At 37.2% G+C, this 24,533-nt stretch overlaps 1 protein-coding gene across 2 annotated transcripts in view; it reads right to left on the minus strand.

The window, feature by feature from the left end:
* Positions 1-9,163: 9,163 nt before the first annotated feature.
* Positions 9,164-24,533, minus strand: part of LOC150079111 (uncharacterized) — a 52,239-nt gene continuing 36,869 nt past the window's right edge. For both annotated transcript variants that reach the window (XM_090382777.1, XM_090382776.1), the window contains one exon: positions 9,164-10,094. In XM_090382777.1, coding sequence (XP_090238903.1) covers positions 9,247-10,094 — 848 coding nt within the window. In that variant the 3' untranslated portion in view covers positions 9,164-9,246. The remainder of the gene's footprint in view (positions 10,095-24,533) is intronic.

A 24,533-nucleotide genomic window follows, 5' to 3' on the forward strand; every position in this document is an offset into this window, starting at 1 on the left:
CAGATGTTGGTTTAATCGCGTGGTTTGGAAACCCTGTCAGTAGCCATACAAATGTGCAGGTGTCGTCCTCGCAGTAGTACAGTGGTAATAACTATCCACCCACACCGGGTGTAAAAGGGAACAGTTCTCATTCCAAACTCCTGCCTTTGTTTTCACCCAGCAATGACGTGAGGAATTGTTGACTCTTTTTTTTTTTCCAACCTGGCTGAGGTACTCAGTCTCAGGCGAGGGTTGCATGGTTTTAAACTCTCATCAACTTGGGTTTTCGTCCAAGAATCACCAAAACAACCAACATGCAGTTACAGACGTAATATACTGATGTCTCATACCCTTAGTTAACGGCTAAGGCACTTAACATACACCTGACCACCTCCACGTTTCCGGCGAGTAACTCATATATGTACTCAAAGTCTTACGTCCATTTTCTCAGAGGTAATTGGCTCAGACATTCCTTTAATCGACTAATGCATGCCCTTATTTGTTCGCTCTCCGAGTGAACGAATAATCGTATAGAGTGGATTGAGGTCTCGGGAAGGATGGCATAAGATCTGGCTGATTTGGGGTTCTCAATACAATGGAGTACGAGTCGAATGGTCTAGGCAGTATTTGCCAATCATAGTCCCGTCCACCCAGAAACTTCACTGAACTATCATCAGCCCTTCATCAAGAATGGGAATCGATACATTCAAAAAGTTATCTACCTCGGTAATAAAGAAACAACACAGCCTATGTTTTTCTCAACATACACTCAGTGATCGCTGGATTATGACCAGCACCCCCATCCGCAATGGACTATACCTCATAACTCGCAGTATAAAAGCTGACCAGCTTCCTACGCTAGCGGGATGGTAATTTGAATATTTTCATGCAAGTCAAAGTGATAAATTAACAGTTATGGGACGCGGTAAAGATATCACGGAGTTTCAAAAGGTCGCGTTTGTAGAAGCACGTGTATCGGGTGCTTCCGTATCGGACACGGCATGTCTTGTCGCTGTGGTTAAAGTGTACAAAGAATGATGTTGAACAGGTCAAACCACCTGCTGTTAATAGAACATTAAAGGGTTAACTCATGGTGGATGGATGTTTGTGGTCAGCGAAGCATGCAACACGTTGTACGGACCAAACGGCAGGTCACTGTCCCAATAAAATATAGGGAATGTAAGAACAATATCCCAAATTACGATGCGCCGCACACTCAGACATACGGAATACCACAGTAGACGACCCGAGAGACACCCTCTCCTTACCGCTGATCATCGTCGACGGCGAATGCTGTGGTGTCGATAACATCTGGTTGGACACTGGAGGACTGAAAACGAGTGTGCTTGTCGAATGGGTTTATATATATCTGGTGCAATACGTCGATGGTCGCCTTTATGTATGGCATAATCAACACGAGTCCATGGATCCATCGTGCATGGTGCCCACTATCCAGGCAGGTGATGGTGGTTGCTTAATATGTTCATATTTTGCTGGCAATAACCGTAAATGATTAGGCAAGATGGATGTCCGTGGTAAGCGAAGGGTGCATATGCACCAGAGGGTCAATATATGACCCCTTTGCGTATGAGCCAACGTTTCACTGGTGAGGCTACCGGCAGCTCTTAGGAGACCACGTGCACCCTGCCATGTTGCATTTTTCCTTGACAGAATTGGGATTTTCCAAGACAATAATGCGACTTGTCATCGTGCCTGCATTGTGCACGTGGTCAGAGGAACACAGTGAAGATATCGCCCATCTTGATTGACCTACAAATTCGCCTAACCTAATTTGAAGACCTGTGGGATGTTTTATAATGGGAAGTGAGGCGTATGAACGCGCAACTCATCAAGTAGGTGGTCATAATTCCGTAATCACCTAGTGTATATCCCCTTTAGGTCAATATATTTCCCCCATTTTTGAGAGAAAAGAAGAAATAACTGAAAAAAAAATAGCTTCCTTGAGATGAAGGTCATCAGTTGAAAATTGGTGCCCACACAAGTCTTCCTTCAGAATTCGGAAGAGGAAATAATCACTGTGGGGGAGATAGGTCTTAACTGTATGGTTGGTGGTTCAGCTCCTGAAATTCATGATCTCTCAGAGCAGATTTATGGGACTTGAATATAGAAGAATTGCTATGAAGAAGCAAGATACCCATTGTCAATTTTCCTCTTTTCTGTTCTTTTATGACCCCTCTTAAATTTTTGAGAACTGCAGCATGACATCCCCCCAGTGATTGTGGGGGTTTACAGTTTTGGGCGGTAGTGACCTTGGTGTTTCATTCAATGGGCCCTCCTGTTTTGTTTCCAGATACCAGTGATGAATCCAAGTTTCATCATCAGTCATAATTGAAAGAAACCAATGTGAATGTGTAAGATTTCGTAAAAAGTTTGAGCTCTTCATCGTTTCTGAAAACTTATGAGCATTTCCGATGCGAAGTAACCTTTGACATGGTCAATTGCTCAGAGCATGATCAGTACCGACTACTCAGAAGTGGTGTTCTGTGACAATTACAGACTGTTTTGCCATCTACGGAAATCACACGCCTTCTTAGGGTATATTTCCATAGATCATCTACAAACCGCTAGCAGACGCTCATGAACTCATTTACATTAACTCCGAAGCCCTAAATTAACTTCAGATCTGAATAGTCCTAGACGTGATTAAGGTACCATTAGGATGTCCCTAACGTTATATCATAAGTTAATTTAGGGCTTTTGATCTATATTTTTGTGGTTGTCCCTTATCTTTTGAGCACTAGCGTGTACAGTGTCTATTATCGTTGAATCTTCTGTCTATCGAACTGAAGTGAATTTTTATTTATAAATAAAAATTCACTTCTCTGATTCACTCTAGAAGAGCTCCAATGAATCTTATTCTTCCCACCTGGCGTAAATTTAAACATTCTCTGATATTTGATCAGTCCATATAGATGTGTTATATTGGAGACATATTTAATACCGAAGGTCATCTGGATGTACTCTGATCGTTTCAAAGACCAAAATTATTGATCTTTTTATAGAACGCAGAATCCCAGATCGATTGGAAACATCGAAAGAATTTAATAATAATGAACTTTATTAAAATCTGCAGGTTGTAATTGTCAGGAAATATTTGTTTTTTTATCTTAAAAAGTAATAAAGGGATAGATAGAATGTGAAAGGCAAATAATTGAAGAAATCATCAATAGAGGGAAGTGAAACCTTTTATGTCCAGTCTTCTACATTGAGCAATTCTCAATTCTCCATTAATGGATTATTAATATGTATTTTAAGGTATGAACCATTTATTTTTCAATAAATATTGTCAAGTGGAGTGTATTTGGAGTATGATCAATATGACACACACAGAGGAACAACTTTAAAGATGTCAAATTTTATTCTTCATCCTTGTTCTTACAAATAGGTAAATAGTTATAAGTCATACAACATTTCATCTACAAGTACAAGGCTACGCAACAAAATGTATGTACAAACTCGTCTACACTTTCAGGCTAAATAATAACACGATATCTTACCTAAATCAATGGACACGAAATAATTTGCTGCACATTTCAGAAAACAACTCGTTAATATGGTTAATAACTCAATAATAAAACGACCTACGTATTTATCATTTAAAACAATTTTTTCCAACCAAAATTAAAAGACGAGTATTTCTTCATAAATATAAAAAAATATTGTTGGCCATCGCTAGGCGATTCCTCTGGAAAAAAGAAATTCCTCTCCATTATTATTGCTTAGGTTACACGTGTTTATTGCAAGAGAAAGCAGCTTTCTCTTTTCACTTGTATACTTTGTTCTTATTGGATAATGATCCATGATTGCTATACTACTGGAGACTCTGCTCCATCTGGCTACTTGGACTAAGCGTGAGTGATTGAATGAGTATTGGTTTAGCAGCCATTATTGCTTCTACGATGGACTTTATAAGGAAACTATTCAACAGGATTATTGAGGAAGAAATTCTACGATATTCCAAAATGATGAGGAAGATGTCTACTGGCAAACTACTGGCTCCGTATCAATGGTGATGATAAAAAAGTTATTTCTGGAATTATCGTAATATTTAACTAATATCTAAAATCGTTGTTTGCAATTTTTCAACTTATTTTCTTGGCTACTGGTTATCTATCCTCATCCAGAAGACTATGTACAAATAGAGGCAAATAGTCGGATACGTTCCAGTCAGATTATTGGATTATATTTGTAGTTCCACTACTCTCATTTGTCTGGATGAATACGGAGCAACTCCTTTAACTACTATTCATCTTATAATAATTTTAAATATAAAAGTTATTACCAAAGGGGGAAAATCAAAGAATTCTTAAACAATAATATTAAAATAAAAGAAATACTATAGTTTAGATATCAACTTAGTATTTACTCTTAGGCTTAACCATCTCCTTTTGATTGTGCATATTTATTGTTTTAAATAACTTACTAAAGATTGATTTTGCTAATATAAATCACCTTCACATTATCTAGAAATGCTTCGATTGATTGTTCAACAATGAAAGATCGCGCGGATAATTCTAGAAATGCTTCGATTGTTGATTGTTCAACAATGGAAGATCGCTCGGATAATTTCAACAATCGAAGATCACGCGGATAACTTCTAACAATCGAATTTATTTGATGGTATAAATGTGGGGCAATTATTAAAGTAGTTTATATTTTAATGAAGGTAACTTCAGCTGTAGATCGAGAATTTTTTTTTTTTTTTTTTAACTTTTCTTGATTATCACAGCTCATCAACAAATATTGCTTTCTGTGGCTGCATATTGGATATTTCTCAGTGAGAGACGCTACTCTAACTGAGGATTTTATCATTTCTGGATGCATAGAAGGTACAGATTACATTTACCAGCAGTGCACTGATATACTTATTGCTTTAATTTTTCAATATTTGGAACACGTAATTCGAAATTAAGCTGAAGAATAGTATTTATCCGTAATAGGGGCATCAAACATTCCATCCGTCTTTCAGAATCTGTGAAACATCACTGACAAAAAAATAAAATGTTTTTAAACATGAAATTAGTTGCGGGGTTCGTCAGCCGCTATATTTATTTATAAATTAAATCGGCAACTGCTTCAAGCGGAGTAAAAGTTCTCAGTATCTGCAACTTTAAAAACCTGGGTAGTAACAAACTCCGTCTATAGCAAAGATTGGGGGAATTTGTTATTTTCTTTTAATATCCTACGCATTGTAGATCCACGCTGTGAAAACATAAACAAGCCACATAGTTTTCAATATTGCCATTTAATCGATATACGTCCGAGTTCCCGTTAAGTTAACACGGGCGATGTGTTTATATACATAATTGTAAGATGAAACTGGTTGCAATCATTTGTGTTCTTTAGAAATGCGATAATGTCGGTGGCTTAAAGAAAAATATCCCTTCCGACGCAACAACCACACCGAACTGATACGAAAACCGTGAAAAGAACTCGAGGGGGGGGGGCTAGAGATAAACAATTGCGTAAACTGATCGTTAGGATGTGTGATGTACAACCATTTATAAAACTGACGTGACTTTAAAGTTTTCTTGCCTTTTGCACTAATGTATTTTAGCACTTCTGGTAAACTAAAAAAAAAATGCGTTTATCACATAAAGAAAATTACAGGGGCAAAAAGAACAAACAGATTTGCAATTGTCACATTTATAGATGTGACAATTCCAACATTTCCAATTGTGCATTCGGCTTTGTCTTGTTAGACAAACGTTCCTGATGCTGATAGTTATTTTTATATTTTTGCGCATATATGCGTTATAGTTTGGCGCGATAATTTTTCCATTCTTTTAAGCTTTGTTTAACAATACGCGCATTCAGTTTCATTTTCAATTGTTGCTTTTAGAATATTGTTACGTTTTTAATGACGAAAGATATTATATTTTAATTATTGTAGAAATAGAGAAATCTAAATAACGCCAAATTATTTAGTATTATTATTCTTTCTGCAATATTTAGTACCATTATTTAAAGATAAATGTACTTCTCCATTGTTTTAGTCTTATTTTGAAATAAATTATGATGAAAAATCGTTCTCCTCGCTAAATTTAACAATATTTTCGATTTCCTTTTGATTATTGCTTCAGTTCTTAGCGCCTAATTAACTCGGATAAAAATATTCCGAGGTAGTTCCTTTCAAGAACTGTAATCTTCCATCTTTACACTTCTCCTTTTATTACGTTGTTCTGTAATTATAAAAGAAATAGAAAGAAAGAGTAAAAAAATCACTTAGTTCAACTTACTGCAATAAATCCATATACAGAGAACTTGTAAGAAAATCTTGAGCGATTAAGAAATATTCTCAAGTACTCAACGTAATTTACCGGAACCAGAAATAATTTTATTTATGTATATGACGTCATCAAATCTGCATATTTGCTGTTTGGTTACAATTTTTGGATTGATTTACAATTAATGATTTTGATGGCACATTTAAACACTAATAAATCAAAGCAAACTCAATTTCTATCTATCTATCTATACAAACGGTCAGGTGATATCTGGTGATGATTGGTATGGGGAATAGAAGTGAGTTATTTCGTTGTGATACAACGTGGAAGTAATCTACCACGGTGGTAACTTACTCTACATTAATCTAAGTGTATATATATAATATTATATATATAGTGAGAAAAAGAGCAGCTATAATGCATCGGTGATTTACAAGCCTCTAGTTGCGTTAGTCTTTGCCTAAAACTCTTAAGAATTCTTCAGAACACCTATTTCTTGTTATAGAAAAGCTTAACTTTGCAGTAAAGTTTTAAGGAGTGATGTAAGAAAAATAAAATGGAAGTTATCGTTCGAAATTTTCAAAATGGTGCATAGATTCAAATTGGGGGGGATGGGGGGAGTTTGTTATTTCAGTTTGAACGTGACTTTGTTTTGCATAAGTACACTCTAATTCTTTCTTTCGTTCTTGTGATTGCGTGTGTGTGTGTGTGTGTTATTGCACAAAAATATTATTGCTTTCAAATATACTTTGGAGATGGTAGTGGCGGCTCAGATTCTTCGAGAAATATTTCAGATTTTGAACTCTTCTAGTGAGGAAATTGGGGAAAGTAAATCTACAAATTCTACGCTCAGTTCATAAAATCTAAATGTACAAAGTGGTTGGTAGCCACAGTTGTGGGCTTTTATTAAACTCAGTCCTTCTTATCACCCAAGTTTTGCCTTTTTTTTTGCCGATCTTCAACTGCAGCTTGTTCTCCGCAACGTTTGAAACAGAATACATCAAACAGTTTCACTGATAATATTAGACTTAATAAATTAAATAAATAAGTTTTTCTGTTTACTTAAAGCCTTAAATATAGCATCGATAGACTCTTTATTTGTTTTTGCAGTACCTTCCAGAAAGGGAATTCTTTATTATAGAACGTTGCGTTAACGTTCGTGAGGATTGAAAATATGAGATTGTAAAGATGCTGGAAAAGGATGGAGTTGTGATGGAGTATCATCCCTAAACATTGACGATTGTCCTGATATGAGTAGAGTTTGTGGTCAATATTAATCAGAGCTAATACCTGTAATATTCAGCCCACAATATGACAAAATACGTTGTTGTAAAACCACAATCTGTGGTCCGAGATTAAGAATGGACTTATACCGATTAGCAAGCAGTACCACCTGATGGAAACTTCCTTTTTATGGATAAAAAATTGTGACAAACAGCTACGTAGTGTTGCATATCGTAACAAGTTAATTAGCTTTGTTCTGTTTTGGATCACATCGAGTGGAAATTGATTATTTGTACAATAGACTGAAGTACAGAACCCTTTTAGAAGAAAATAAATTTTCTTAAGATGGTTTGTCTTTAACTAATGCAGAACACCTTAAGAATTTATTTCATTTGGACGGTTTCTCAATCAAAAATTATTTTATTCGGTAGACCATTCATAGTAGATGCTATGATTTTTTCTGTTCACTTAAGTAAGGTCTTAAGACCATAAAACACGTGCTTAGATCATTGCAGTATGATTCTGCCTTCTCCGTTGCTTATTACTTTGAATACTGACAACTAATATCGGTTGCATTGCAATGTTAGGTATTGTTCGTTCAAATACAAGATTAACTTCTAAATGGACTCGAAATATCTGTTTAACTATTGTCCAATTGGATAATACGACTCCCTGGACTCTTTATTTCCACTCAATAACAATAACAAATAAGATAATCATTCTTATTTCAAAGTTTCCTCGAGCTATATCATCAGTGACCAATAGCCAAGTTCAGCTAAACAGTGGTACAGTACTCTACCATCAAGTTATTGTCATCCTGTTAACAATTGGTGATTTTTATTAGATCCAAGCGAGCATCCAGTCGCTTCAATTCTGCAAATATTGGACACTCCAGCAAAATATTGTACAATTATATGCGACTTGTGTACAAGTTTACTGCCAATGCACTGAAGATCGAGTCCCGTTTTAATAGAAGCTTCTATTTGGACGGAAATTCAAGTGAGAAATTATTCATCACCAAAACATTAAAATAAACCAATTCTAACGATTATTGTAAACTAATAGTCGATTAATCCGACTTAAATTTTAAGTAAAATATAATTCTCAAGAATTTCTTCAGTTTTTGTTTTAGATTTCCTCATTTAAGTCGCATACCAATGTTGAAACTTCGTGTTTTTTTCTTCTCTTAATATGTATTATGGTTTCTTTGAACTGTTTAGTGTGCTTTCGTAGCTAAGGGACGTTGTTTGAAGGGCAGGGGAGATGTAAATACAGCGGTAGGATATTCGATGCTGCAGAATTCGATTTGTGGAAGGTAGTGCATCACTGAAAATCTATACTGCTAGATTATTGCACCAACACCCGGCTTTATCCGGCCAATAAACTGTACAGTAGTGTATAACTGTCCACATTATCTGCCGACCATCTACATTCCACAAAGCATTGAGAAAATAGAGGTCTTTATAGTCCGGTGTCTTTACCTGTCAAAGATCAGCTACCTATGTACACAGTCCTTGCTCTAATCGGGGTAAGGGGAGGTCAGAGGAGATGGGCTGGGGGATAAATATTCTCAATTTTCTTCGGTAGTCAGCGAAACGCACTCTTCCTTGGAACCAGTTCGAGATCCTTTGCCTCGCTAAGGGGAACAAACCTCGGGCAACGCAATAAACGTGTTGAGAAGGGGAGACAAACAGAAGAGCGGAGATGGGGGGATCCAAAGCTTGCGCACACCATCCGTCCGCGAATCTTGGCTACCCAAATGTCGGAAAACCACTCTGGCACTGAGCCTGCATCGTTATTGCTCGGTCTCCGTCTGCGACACGGAAGGTTCTTTGAAACACGAGGACTCGTAGTGCTTGTTCAGGTACGACTTGAGGGCGAAAGACTTATTACAACGCTGGCAGCGGAAGTGCTTGAAGGCCGAGTGGGTCTGCATGTGCGCACGCAGGTTGGAGCGATCGGCGAAGGCCTTGCCGCAGTGAGCGCACCCGAACGGCTTCTCTCCCGTGTGGGAACGCATGTGACCTTGGAGGAGCCACGGCCTGGAGAACGCTTTACCGCACACGTTGCACTTGTGGCTGAGGTTGTGCGTGAGCACGTGCATGGCCAGGGCCGGCATGCTGACGTACACCTTGCCGCATGTGTTGCACTTCTTAGCCTGCTGCGAGTCCGGACTGCGGTGGGTCTGTTTGTGGCGGGACAGGTTGGACGAAGTGGCGTAGTGCTTGCCGCACTCCGAACAAGTGTAGCGGGGACGCTCACGTTCCGGGATGCCCAGCGCGTTCCGCCGGCGGGATCGACCGTCGCTGATGAAGAAGGCGTCGTACGTGTAGCTCACTGTCACCCCGTTCGAGAAGACGTGCATCTGAGGACCTGGACTACCGGCATCGCTTCGAGCTCCCAGACTCAACGCGGGTTCGGCGAGGTGGCTGCACACAGAGTCGTTGCTCCGACTCTCCGAGCCACCCATGTAGTCCCCTGGGTCCGAACTCTGGATGAGAAAGTCGGGGGCATGATGGTGGCTGTTCCTGTTGCTCAGGTCCAGCTCCTTATCGAAGCCATCGTCGTACCTCTTGTCATCGTACAGGTATGGATCCCTCTCGATGATGGTGGTGGTGGCCGGGAGAAGGTCCTGGATGTAACCTGTAAAAAGACAGACAATAACATAAAAAAGGGGCAAGCAACAGTGCTTGTTACATTTTTCTGGAAAGATCAACCTGTTTAATACTTTGAGATACCTACAAAGTCAAATTCTTAAATGCAGGAATAGAGCATCCCTTTGAAAAGCCGACTAATTGATTTCATTTATAAATAAAAATATTACCCAACCTTCAACAACGCACATTCGTTTGAAGAAATGCGCGTTATATTTGTATGTTAATAAACGATGCTATGTAGGATATAAATCGTCTGAAGAGATGATCAAAAACAGGAACAGAGAAACTCCTAAAAACCATAGCTATAAAAACAACCCAAAGGAAATGAATTCACTGCCATTGAGGCAGAGACATCGATATGACTCTGATAGGTTCGAACCACTATTTATTGCTTTAAATGAAGAATAATAACCACTAATCATAAATGACTTTATCACATCTTTTGATCCTGTATACAGGATGGCTTCTGCTAATATAAGGCAATCAGAACTCTGATTCACCAAGGAAACAATGATTAATCCTCCCAGGCTCAACTTATTTAAACTGGAATTTATTATTACATAGACATCTATAATTATAGTTGTGAGAGTTTAAAAGCATTAACATAAAATGTTCGCAGGAAAAGGTGAAATTCACCATCAAAAGGGGACCTCTTATAGCGGTCGTAAGCGTTTTTTTCCAGGTACTCCAGTTAATCGAAGCTGGTCCACAGACAACTATATCTCTTCTTCTATATTAATGTATTCCATCTTAAAATATCCATCGCTATTAGGCTGATTAGATCTATCTAATATCGTCCTGGACTGTAGATAATTGAGGAATGCCATGTGTCGAATATCTTCTTGGATTAAAATTGATCAGTTCCAATGAGTATTATTAACGGCCCACGCTACCGGTTGTTTTAGCAGATCAGGTCAAACTAATCGAGCGTTGATGTTCAAGAGATTTTTATCTGTTGCACTCGTGGACTGTTTAAGATGAGGATGAAATGTCTTTAACTTTTTGATAAAATAAACCACCCTGCCTGGAATATCAGGCAGTCCTAATACCGTCGAAGATTAACGGAAACATTAATTGTAGATGGCTGTACAGATACTGTATTAACTGATGAAAGTTGCACGCCAACACAGATTCAGTCAGCACACGACGAGATTTATACGCCTGTAGATGGGAAGAAATTTCTCCATTAAAAGAATTCTTGCTAAACTTCGATAAAGATCCATTTAAGACTATATTAAGGATTCTTGTTTGCCCATAAAGAGATGGTATCCTTCAGTATCTAATATTCCTCCCTCCCTCAGTATCTTTGAACATCGCAGACTCTGTGCGCTTGAAGTGTAAGAAATATAAACAAATTGCCCAACTTTCCATCCTCATGAGATCAATACGATAATATTTAGGATTATTGATTGATTTTCCAATTAAAATCGGTGGCCGATCAAAGAAAACTTTGTTGTAGAATGTTTCAGATTATTCGTTTCGGCCAAAAAGCTTTTTTTCTCTTTCTCTCTCTTAAACGATTTATAAAAACTGGAGCAATTATTATTCTATGGTAATGGTTTCCATTTAACGTATTCCCAACGAAATAAGAGAAATTACAGGAAGCTTTAGCAGCGTTAGTAAGTTTCTTGTAGACTTCCTTCCCCGGTTTCCGAAGTTTAAGATGAATAATTTAAACACACATTATTAACGCTACTTATACAACCGAATAAGCCATCGCTACTGATCTGGCGCCAACCTTGGCAGCAGCAACAACTTAATTTAAAAATCTTATATTTTACTAGAATCACTTAAGCTGTTAATCACTGATTTAACATTAAAAAGAGCGCCACGTCTAGCGGTCATTTTGGTTTCGTAAACCACAGAGGATTTTGATTCGGCGTATTTATCATCGTTGATGAGGGGTAGGGTTCGTATAAAGTATAATTTTATAATCAGCTAACCTGTTGAAGATTTCAATAAGTGGTACGCAAGTTAAAACAAAAGAATTAGCATCGAATGGGCTTCTTTTTCCTCCACGCTGTTCTCCTTTGTGTTTAGGGACTTTTTTTGCCCTGGTAAAGATTTCCGAAGCCTTTTTTTCTGTGCTCTGATTATCGTCCTGTAACAAAAGGGGGTTTTTGAGACTACAAAAGAACGGAAATCCGATGGAATAAGTAGGTGGCTTTGGTCTATCAAAGTCTCGCGTTCGGGACTGTGATTTCTAATTGTGTAAGTAATCAGAGTGTGATGGTTTTTTGTTTGGTTTATTTTTTTTTCTTCTTTTACTTTATTGCTTCGTGGAGAAAATGAGGGAAAAAAAGGGGACAACTAAAGTCGTTTCTGTCTACATGATAAGTCCATCCTCGTGATTGGAATACTTAGTTAATTAGGTGCCTCTTCCTATCAACCTTATAGTGGTAAGATGCAGAAAGGATGCGGTCTCACGATGCTTTTCTTTTTCCACTTTTGTTCTTGATGGCGACAAAGGGATTTTTTTATGAGGTTAAAAGAGGGGAAGGAGAGGTCGGGATATTACTTTGGGTAATTAATATCCCATTGAAATTTAAATTAAATGGTTTAGAAGAAGAGAAAATTGTTTCTGATTATTGCAGAACGTAAATAATGAGATATATAATAGCTTTTAATTATTTAACCTTTAAAGAGATGGAAAGAAATGTTTAATTAATGAAATTAGTAATTTTCTATTGAAATTAAAATTCATCTGCAATGTAATATTAAGTAATAGTTATTATTTCCAATTTCCTGACTTGAAAAGGCAAGATACAAGAAAAACACACGCACTTTGAATTAGATGTTTTAGTATTAGTATTAAAATTAATAGTAATGAGACAAAGCGAATTTATTCTGCATCTGCAGGAAAAAAGGTATCGTCATATTATTCCCAACGTCAAAGAGTGTCTATGCAATTCTTCCTTGAATTTTTCTGAACTCTCCACTGCGATCATCCTTGCAGAAAACTTTCCAACGTTCCATAACACGTTGCCCAAAGGCAAGCTTCATGAGTTTAAGTCTGCGTTGCTGCCTTGGATATTAAATTGTACCCTTTGGTTCTTGTCTCGCTTACCAGTAAGAATATTCCTTCATCATTCGTTTTACTAACTCCCTCAGGGTCTTATACACTTCACTCAACTCCACGTCCAAGGTGTCTAGTTGCTAAGCTCTGCAGATACCATCTTTCCAGCCGTTCCTCATAAGGATAATGCTTAGCACTCTTCATGAATTCTCGTCCATCTTTGCATCTTCTCCAGAAGTTCTACATCTTTCTTTAGATGTGGCCTTCAGACCCAGGTACGATATTCCAAATTTGGTCGGATCATCGATTTATAGAGAAGGATAATGACCTCTTCTCTACTTGCACTATAAGATAAATCATAAAAACCATTTGGCTTTCTTGTTGCTACTTACAACCCATGTCTTTTGTATCATAATTTCCAAATCTTTCTCATCAATTGAGTCTTAATTCCGTTCCCCCTAATCTGTAAACTATTCCTGAGTTTCTGTTCTCCAAGTTCACCCTACTCTGGATTAGGTAGTATTAAACTTTAGCTGCTATTTTTCTGACCATGTTGAAGTCGCTCCAAATCTTTTGAAGCAATACAGCCTGGAGTTCATGGATAACCATCAGATCCAGGATGTATTGTGCCTCCAACCCTTTAAACCACCAGCAAACTTTGAAAACTTTCCCTGTATTCCCCATCGATATCATTTAAGAAGATAAGAAACCAGACAACATCTTTCATTCTTCAAGAAGTAACTTGGAGATACCGAATTGGCAGAAGTACCAAGGGACCAGGCAGAGTTTAGAGCAAGTGACGATCTGCAGTGGATCATTTGCAAACACTAAATCAGATTCTAGATAAAACAAAGGAATATCGCGCATCTTTAAGTTTCATCTTTAGAGACTTTGAAAAATAATTCTAGTCTATCAACATAAATATAATGTTAACTGCTCTTAAACAAATAGGAATTGATTGGGCTTACACCAAAATACTATCAAAATATTATCAAATGTTTGAAAGAATGAAACAATCATAAAGTTTAAAGAAAACCGCAAAGAAATGGAAAGATTACAAGAGATGGGGGGAACTCCATTTCCGAAGTTACTCTCCACAACATTCGAGCACAGTTTAACGCTTGAATAGTGAAGGTAAGAGTCTAAACATGGATGGAGAACACGTAACGTAAGAATTGATGATATTGTGTTGATAGCATCATCACTTGAAATCAACTCAAAAATATGAGCAACAAATTATTGGTCGTATCTTCGAGTTGGTTGGTCGTTATCACAAAATTAATGTGAGTAAATCAAAAGTGATATACAGTAAACATTTTACAAGCAAAAACAGATAGAAATAAATCAAAAGCAGCTAGAAATAGTTAATTTATAAACGTATTAAGAAAAAGAGATGAAAACTCGCAATATGGACAAAGAAGTGTCATCACTAATATCAGCAGAATGGAATGCGTTTAACAGACATGAAATTTCCCTAAAGGGGAACTACTACTTTGTTTGAGGAGAAAAGGTGTAAGGCCGACTAACACTGCGTATGGCAGCCAAAGTGGGCTCTCGGGTGGATAAGTTACCAAACAAGGATTACAGGTATCGGAGACAAGATTAAAGAAAATAAATGGAAGTAACAGATAGACTAAAAAAACAACCGAATGGACCCCAAGTGGTATACGAGGACGGAGAAAGCCAGTACCATGATGGAGCGATGAGATAGAAATGCAGTGCGCACACTTGTGGAATAGAAAAGCTAGAGATCGACAAGAGTGGATAACCCAGGGGGAGGCCATCGTCCAGTAGAGAACTGATAAAGGTCGAGTACGATGTGATGGTGGTGGAAATAACCACGAGAATTAGACTTTATCCACGCATCCACAATTATTAAGGGCTCAAAATACTGGGGGGACTATTTTCCCCCCATGACCCAGTTGGTGTCTTTTTGTGAGGGTTGCTTGCTCTTCTCTTCCCCCTGCTCATAGAAATTCGCGTTTTCATTCCGAAAATCAAAGAAATTTACCAGAGAATCTGATAGCTTTCGGTAATCGTACGATATTGACAATAAATGGGATGTTGAAATATAATTGTAATCAAAACATTAAAAAAACAAGAAAATAACCTTCCACGTCTCTTAAAATGAAAAAAAAAAGCATAAATTTCACGAGCATTAGTCGACCTCTGAGACTTCCAAATGTTTTTAAAATTTAAATCTTTGCTCAAATGCACTCTTCCCTTAAGCTGTTTATGAACGTACATCGCTGCCTTCTTCTTTCTGCCCCCTCATGCAAAGCGGGTAAAAATGTAACTTGCACGTGCTATCGTGCATACCTCTCGCTACTTTGTTATTTCTCTAATTACAATTCGTGCATTTTTCTGGGGGAAAACTCGTTGAATCATCGGTTTAGGGGGGGAGGCGATTTCTTCAGAAAGAGATTTTTACCCCTTCCAGCTATAAAGAAATAATTCATCCTCAATTTAATTCTGATAGCAAGATGGGTGGACTAAGAGGGTACTGCCAACAAGAAACTGAATGTACCAATGATCGTGTAAGATAATAATAAAAGAAGCACATCTTAAATCACTGAAAGAAGCATGAATAAGAAATTATTTCCATATTAAATATCTATGCATTGTGTTAGTTGAGTATTAGTGTAAAAACCAGGTAGATTATGTCTAAAAATCTCCAATGGTTTCTCTATGGGCGTGAGCATTGTTGCTTTCCCGCAATGCATATGTATGTTGCAGGAAAGCGACATGTGCAGGGATCAAATGAAAACTTACTTAAGATGTGCACCGTATACAGTGTATTTAGAATAATGTACAAAATCTCTATAATGCAATAAATATTCTAAAAATAAATAATTCTTAACTCGCATTAAACTGACTTCCGAAAACGTCATACAATCGTACTGCAGATGCAAGAACTAGACAGCAATTATGTGTAACCTAAGCAAAGATTTTTCCTGCTACTCATTACAAGCATCACACATGCGCAGGGAGTTAATGAGCAGAAATCCCCTTTACGTTGTCTAGGTCCGATCATGATAAGGAAGTGTGTGTGTGTGTGCGCGCGCACTCACGCACATACACTAGGGTTCGTCGATCGGGTACGTTAAAACTGAGATATTTCGCAATTTTCGACTTTTCGGATATCTCATTAGACCCCCTTGCTGTCGAAACAGCTGAGCGAGCAACAATCGATAGAAAGAGAGAGGGGAAAAACATTGATAAGCAAAATGAAGCTCGCCAGGAGGAAATGAAGTTTCATTCCAAACCGGTAAACTTCATTACTACGCCAAGTATAGCAGACCGAGGAGAAAAAAATCTTCTCATTAGTTTTAGAATCCTCTCGAAGACTGAACGGCGCTTTCCTTAACGAAAAGGGCGAGTGAATTTTTACCTATCATTGAGAAAACAGGAAAACCCACCGACTTCTCTTGCAAACTTCCCTTTCTCTTTAAAACTCTTTAAAAAGCGTATAAAATTTGGAGTGTACGGCCCTCAGAGAAATAAAATGGACGCTTGATTACTGAATAACAATACTGCGAATTCTGGGAATTTTTAAATTCGTAAGAACACCGTCTCGATAACTGAATTACATTAAATGCGTAGAACTGAGAGTTACTCTCCTCCTCCTCCTCCTTAGGATGATGTACGTTCTATTTTCCTCCGGGTACACCACTGCTCTTTATTTAAATAAAGTGCGTCTTATTAATTTAAAAATAATCACTGAAAGCATGGTTAAATTAATAAATGAACCATGTATGATAACTGAATGCATGTTTAAGAACGAATTTAAAATTTTATAGGGCTTGGGATATTAAAGAAATTGATGGCATGAACACTGAGATACTATCCTGAGATTTATCTCGATTTTCTATTGATATATACAAGCAAAGAGCTCAGTTAACGATTTCAAGAGAAAGTAAACTATATTAAGTGATAAAAAGATTTTTAGAAAGCGGTGATGAGGATCGTTAATCCCGTTAACTATGAAAAGTATTTTTATATAAAAAGGTATGCTCGGAAATGACCATTGGCTCTATCCATTCATGCTGTTTAGTGGAATCATAGGCATGAGTGACAGCAAGATACTGTCCTTTTGCACGTTCCGTCAAAAACGCTGTTTGAGTCACTGCCCTCATAAGAAGAGCTTTTTTTTATATTTACTGCATATTACTTTTATATATGAGCAACTTGGTAACGTTGCTTATCATGGTTCATGCTTAAAGGATGTGATTATCTCATTGTACAAGGCAACGGTTAGACCGCATCTTGAGTACTGCATACAGGCCTCATTTTAGGAAGGATGCAGAGAAGGGCAATGAGACTGGTGAAGGAAACAAAAGGTACTCTTATCAGTAAAGACTTCAGTTGTGCAAATTGCAGCGCCTCAAGACTAAGCACCTGTGAAGAGATTTGAATGAGATGTTTAAGGCTTTGAATGGATTGAGTAAGCTCAATGCCCTTAACATTCTTCCTCTTGTTCGATCTGTACACATGAGGGAGCGTAAATTCAAATGAGGAAGGATGGTTGCAGAATAAATGTTCGGAATTTTTGCCTTCAGCCAGCGGTGGTTGATTTCTGGGACAAACGTCCATCTGGTGTTGTTGAAATGGGTAGTTTGAATAAATACAAGGAAAAAATTAGACAATTTGTTAGAAGGGATGAGTAGATGATATGTGAAGTGTTAGGGTCCTCTTTCTGATCCTGGATAAGGTTGCTTTCTTGTATAATTTGCCATCACTAATTACACCTCAAAAATAGTAAGGCGAGCCTGCTAGAAAGGACTGTATTAAAATCATTGGGGAACGGAAACTCTATTTAAGATTTCTGAGGCGTTTGCAAAGTTCTGTCTCCCACATAAATGAAAAATATTCGTTGACACACAAATAGAAAAGTCCAAGCTGAGTTGGTCACTGAAAAGACCTGCATTTTGTTGCATGTAGAAGATCCTTCTGTAAAATCTACAGCCAAGAGGGAGGGACCATCCAGCGATCTGTCTTACGCGCAACATTATCTGCCATCAAAATCAATGGTATTACTGATCACTTATCTCAAATTAATAGAATTGTAAACGGGACACATTTAATGGATTTAGTATTTCAACAAAAAATAGAACATTTTTTTGCAGAAAACGGGAGCCTCATCCTGATCCTGAACTAACCTCGACTGCCTTAGAATACTCATTAAACAGAGTGCGAAATTCCTTAGTCTCCTATTAGACGAAAACTTCACCTTCAAGAACACATCACGGAACTAAACATTAACTTCATCATGTGGCTGATTATCCTTAAACATCTATCCAACGAGTTGGTTGTAGTGTGAGAACCTGCGAAGAGATCTCATTGAGGTGTTTAAGACTTTGAATGGATTGAGAGAGAGAGAGAGAGAGAGAGAGAGATCAATGCTGAGGTAATCCTTACAATAGGCACAACCTACTAAATGAAACCCAGATTATGGGCACTAGAATATGACTACGGAAAAGAAGACTGGGAACTTCAATTCAACATTAGTTTCTATATTCCAACAAAATAACATCTAAAGTGAGCAAATAAAGCAGATACAAATATATATACAGTGACACGAGCAAAAAGTTGAGACATATAAACACATACGCGTCCTAATATATGCATATACAGCCAATACATATACATACAAAACAATGATTTAAAACAAATTAATTCTTCAGCAAAGTAGAGTTGATGGGAGATTCCATCCTGAAGGAGATAACCAGGAAACATCTACAGTTTTATGTGGTGGTACATGTCCTGTATCTTCTCAGATCTGTACGCTTTCTCATCACAGAACTTGTGGGGATCAATCTTCAGGGTGTTGTACGTTTGGAGGATGTTAGACGGAAAACATCTTCTAAGCATAGTTAAATTCTGTAATAAGCTTCTTAGGGGAATCCATGAACTATTGCAAAGGACGCGGGAAAGCCTAGGGCCTGCAACAAGATTATGGACATTTGGAGCGTCAAAGCGATCGGTGAGGAGTTGACAGAGATTACGCAGATTTCCTGTAATGAGCAACTGATTCCAAGGGGTGCAACCAAGGTTAGCATACATGATTGATCTCGAGATGGTGAAAGGGTGGCCATTAACACGGTTCAACCACCTTAAAATCCAGTACTCGATACCCATGAATTTTTTGACGTTAGTGAGGGAAGCAGAGGACCAGATCGTCGAGGCATACATGGGAATCGGAACAAGACATGTTTGTATGTAGTGAGTGGCAAGTTTTTGGTTGTTTACTCCAGTAAGTTCCTGTCTTATCGCCCACATTGCTGACAGAGTTTTTGCTTTAGTGTTGGCAAAGTGCTGTTGGAAGGTCAGGCCTTCATCCCAGGTGAGCCCTAGATCAGTGTGATGAGAAACCTTTTGGACTCTAATACCATTGATGTAGATGTCTATGTTCATCATCTTCTTCAAGTTGGTGAAAGATATTTGTGCTGACTTGGTCGGATTTATGGATATGCCAATATTCTTAAGATAATGGTCAAGTTCTTCTATTAGGGCAGTGGCATGGCCGGTGATTGCGTCAGATTTGTCACCGTGTTTTGACGAGATGAAGAGTTTTATGTCATCTGCGTAAGAGCTGCAGTCAGGATGCGTAGAGAGGAAGGGGTCCAAAGCGGCAGCAAAAAATAGTGCGGAAAGGACGCCACCTTGGGGGACTCCTCTGTAGACGACGTGGTTCGATTGGAAGGTTCTATGTTCTACTCTCAAATGCCTTTGTTTGAGAATGGAAACAATGACTTTTAATAGGCCTCCCTGTATTCTGAAATGCCTTTCAAGTATTGTCATCAAGGAATTGATTGAGACATTATCGAAAGCAGATTTAATGTCTAAAAATACTACATCAACCTGTTCTTTGGCGTTCAGAGTCGATTGGATCCGAAATAGGGTGTCCATTAGATTAGTCACAGTTGATCTCTTTGGAATCACAGTGTGTAAATATGGTGGTCTTTTATGGAAAAAATGCATAACAAGAATTGGCAGCAGAGTCTTCTCGAACAATTTTAGTAAATTGCAGCTGATAGAGATGGGACGATAATCCTTCTTGTCTTTCAGATGTTTGACTTTAGGCACGGGTTTTACAATATAATGTTTCCATATTTCAGGGATAATTCCAGTGTGTAGGGTTTCTCTAAATATGTGTAGCAAGACCTCGATGATGAATGGACTGCTTACTTTCATGATGAAGAGGGGGGAACATATCGGGGCCAGAAGTGGATTTATTTGGGAGACTATTTAATGCCTGAATTACATTTTCTTTGGTTATGGTGATTTCTGTTAGTAGAGGTCTGATATCAAGATTGGATCCGGAAGGAGTCATGTTATTCATGTAATTTACCAGCCAACTGATATTGTCTGGTGCGAGAGAGTTATACTTTAAATTAGGATCTGGAGAGATTCCGAAGGTACTGTTCGCCCATTCCCTAAATAAGGTTTCGTCCATGGTGAAGTTGGTATATACCAACACATACAGACCATGGCCCCAAACCATAAAACCTCATGAATAGCATAGTCTTCCAACAATCACAATGTCATAAAAACTCCCAGAAGAATGATGTATACATACTGCAGATCTAATAGTCTTTTGACCATTCCAATAAACTGGAATGATGCACCCTTTCTTTTTACTGTTAAAGCTGTTCAACATGAGAACAACAAGAACTATCAACCAACCCCTCTTCAAATTAAACTTTTAACATAAGATGTATAAACACAGAAAACCGAAATATTAAACTCTTTTGGAGAGGCACATTTGGAATACCAGGAAACGAAGCAGCCACAACCTGAGAGCTGCAAAATTATACCATTCAACAAAAAAGCAGAGTCCACATTGTCTGTCAGAAGCAAACGTCAAATAAAACAGGAAAATTGAAACTGGAAGACCAACTGAAGACAGTCACGAAGAGAGGAAGTCTCGTCGACCACTAACATATTAGTCATGATTTCTTACTCCGAACAGAGGACTCTCCAGGACACCCTAACTGCAACAAGAGATGAACCAACAAATTTATCCCAAGGGAATTCCCAAATTGTGAAAAATAAAGATTAACTCCATTCTTTGATATGGCAGTGCATCATTCTCCAAGATATCCTGAGTGATCATAATCGGATGACGCATGATTTCAGCTAAATGAAAGCAACAAACCCTTACCACTGTCTGCAAACACGGCACTTTGTCATCTCTGATTCCCACTAGGTTTGAACGTAGTCTTTGCATATTGCAGTCTTCCAGTTTTCGCATCTGTGCCATCTGATGTTTTTGAACGTATCGATGCTGGCATCCGATTAGCAATTGATGTTTTTTATCCATACCTAAGTCCTGTAGACAGCATCACTCGAATCTTCTGTATATCAGAACTTACTGTAATCTACTTTTCGATGCTTTTGTGTAGTATTTGTAGAAATTCTGACAACGTTCAAGGACTTTGTATTAATTTTTCTGTGTGATATTATATCTGTAGTGAGCGTATGTCCTGTTCAAACTGTTTGAAGCATTTCTATGCCAGCTGTGTTAAATTAGTTCTCTTCATTGTCAAACTACTTCCTGCTAAACAGTCATATTTATTTCCTTTATAATTCCATAGAAAACATTATTTAAATCCCAATTACATCGCGTGATGAACCTTACAATTTAGTTAACTCAATTCGCGCAACAGAAGAATACAAATCATAATTAAAAGTAGCAAAATCGTATAAAATATTTAAAATATATAATAAAGATAAGAACATTGAACTGAATTAATAAAAGTATTAATAATTACTAAAATAATTCATTAATAAAGGAGCCGTGCTGAAATACTAATTACATTAAAACATTTATGCAGGAGATTTAACCGACTGCAATTGATAACACATTTCGGATAAGACGAGGTCCTGCACGGGCTCTGTTCTTAGCCTAAAGATGATCTGTATTCGTCTAATCATAAGTGGCAATATATACTTTAAGATACTAATAGGTTAAGTAAGAAAAGCAAAAATGCACCATTTAGACTAATTTTCCGTATCATATAATAAACTGTCTTTTATTGAGAATAATCTTAGAGTAACATTGAGAATAATCTTGAGAGTAATCTAGAGAGTAATCTTGAGAATAATGAGAAATAATAATCTTGAGAGTAATCTTCAGAATAATGAAATAATATCTTCAGAATAATGAAATAATATCTTCAGAATAATGAGAAATAGTCTTGAAAATAATCTAGAAAGTAACCTTGAGAATAATCTAGAGAGTAATCTTAAGAATAATGAGAAATAATAATCAGAAATAATAATCTTGAGAGTAACCTTCAGAATAATGAGGAATAACCTTCAGAATAATGAGGAATAACCTTCAGAATAATGAGAAATATTCTTGAAAATAATCTAGAGTAATCTTGAGAATAATGAGGAATAACCTTCAGGATAATCTTGAGGATAATGAGGAATAACTTTCAGTGTAATCTTGAGAATAATGAGGAATAACCTTCAGAGTAATCTTGAGAATAATCTAGTGTAATCTTGAGAATAATCTTGAAAGTAAACTAGAGAGTAATCTTGAAAGTAAACTAGAGAGTAATCTTGAGAATAATGAGCAATAATCTTGAGAGTAATCTTGAGAATTACCTTGAGAGTAATCCTGAGGGTAATCTTGAGAATAATGAGGAATAATCTTGAGTAATCTTGAATATAATGTTGAAAATAATCTTGCAAGTAATTTTGAGAAATGAGGAATAATCTTGCAAGTAATCTTGAGAATAGTCTTGCGAGTAATCTTAAGAATAATCTTTTATTAATTATTCGAGTATGAAAGAAACGTGATTTGTATCTACCATTGAAACTTTAACGATTTACAATAATTAACCAAAGAATTGGAAAACTACTCAGAATCTGTTACCGTTTTTCTCTATACTGTATTACCATCGATAGAAACATAGTTCTAGTATAACAACTTCTTTTTCACTTTTTAAATTTAATTTCCCTACAGTTTAATTTCCCTTACATTTTGTTATGATTTAATACTGACCTTGTTTTCATATACTGAGCACGAAATTTAGCTTCCTTATCTACCTTCGAATCAAGTTTATGTATACTACGAATATCTTATGTTTCTCGGATCTCTCTCTCTCTAAACCTCTTCCAGTATTGCTTTCACTGCATTATAAAATCATAGCTTCACAATCCAGAAGTATTCTTATCAGTAAAAATCTTAGCAACGTTCTTAGTGCTTAGTATTTGCAGAGTGCAATGCATTATGGAGTACATAACCTCAGCAAGGGACTGAGCACATACTAGGATAAGAAAAATTCACTTCTCGAATCCTAACTTTGCTAATTCGAATTAACTGAGCAGCCTGGATCTTTATTTCACGCGCATGGTCGCTTGGGAAGATGGGCACCCAGAATCGCTGGACACAGATCCAATCGGCGTCAACGAAATCTTCATAAAACCAAATAATAATTAAATAATAATAAATATGTAGCTCGCGAAAGCTAAAGAATAATTAAATAATAATAAATACGTAGCTTGTTCTGTTGGTACGATAAATTCGTATCATTTCAAGAGTTGGTTGGGAGCTAATGGTATTTATTTATAACGCGGCCAAAGGAGGGATGGAAAGATGTTAATAGTTCATTGTACTCTCCAGCCTTGTAGCTTGTCCAGATTTGATATTGCAGTGCTGGAAACAAATCAAATAAAGCTAAAAACAGAATCCCAATATGAAATTCGGTACTCTTAATGGGCATTCAAATCTAATCATGGACCATCACCAGCTTCAGAACAGTGCGCCTTAATGTTTATATGTTATCAGTTTCTTCGTGCTCATTCTGTAACCTGGGAACGATAAGACATTCCTCCGTCATTAATAACCAAATAAAGTCATCTTGCTCTCGGGAAAAAGTCGTATTTTATGAAGGATCCGCAAGGGGATATTACAACAGACGGCATCGGCCATGTTCTTTAATATAAGTCTTTCCAATCCCTTGCAACGCTGAATATTAAGGTGTTTTCGAGCAAAAGTAATGAAAGAGCGATGGGGAGAAATCGCGAGTGCAAAAGACTGAAGATAGAGGATAAGATGGAGGGGAAATAAGCGGGGACCGTAGTTAAAAATTACAATGGGCGAAACTCGTTCGATGATTTCGATAAAGAAATGAAAAGTACAGGTAACGTCGGTTAACTTATTTAATCAATTAACTCTTAAACGTAGTTAACCCAACAGGAGTTTTAATTAAGTTAACATATTACATTTCATCCTGTGATAACTTAATTGACTCATTTAATGATTAACCTCGTGTTAAATATGTTAGGGTAATCCATTAAGGTTAAATACTAGATATGAATGCGTTAACGCTAATTATAAGACGTTAACTGAAGTTAACAATCATCACCAGCATTCAGAGCAAAGAATTAGAAAAC

Source organism: Mastigoproctus giganteus, chromosome 10 (genome assembly GCF_048544385.1).
Source record: "Mastigoproctus giganteus isolate SK-2022 chromosome 10, ASM4854438v1, whole genome shotgun sequence".
Taxonomy (NCBI): domain Eukaryota; kingdom Metazoa; phylum Arthropoda; class Arachnida; order Uropygi; family Thelyphonidae; genus Mastigoproctus; species Mastigoproctus giganteus.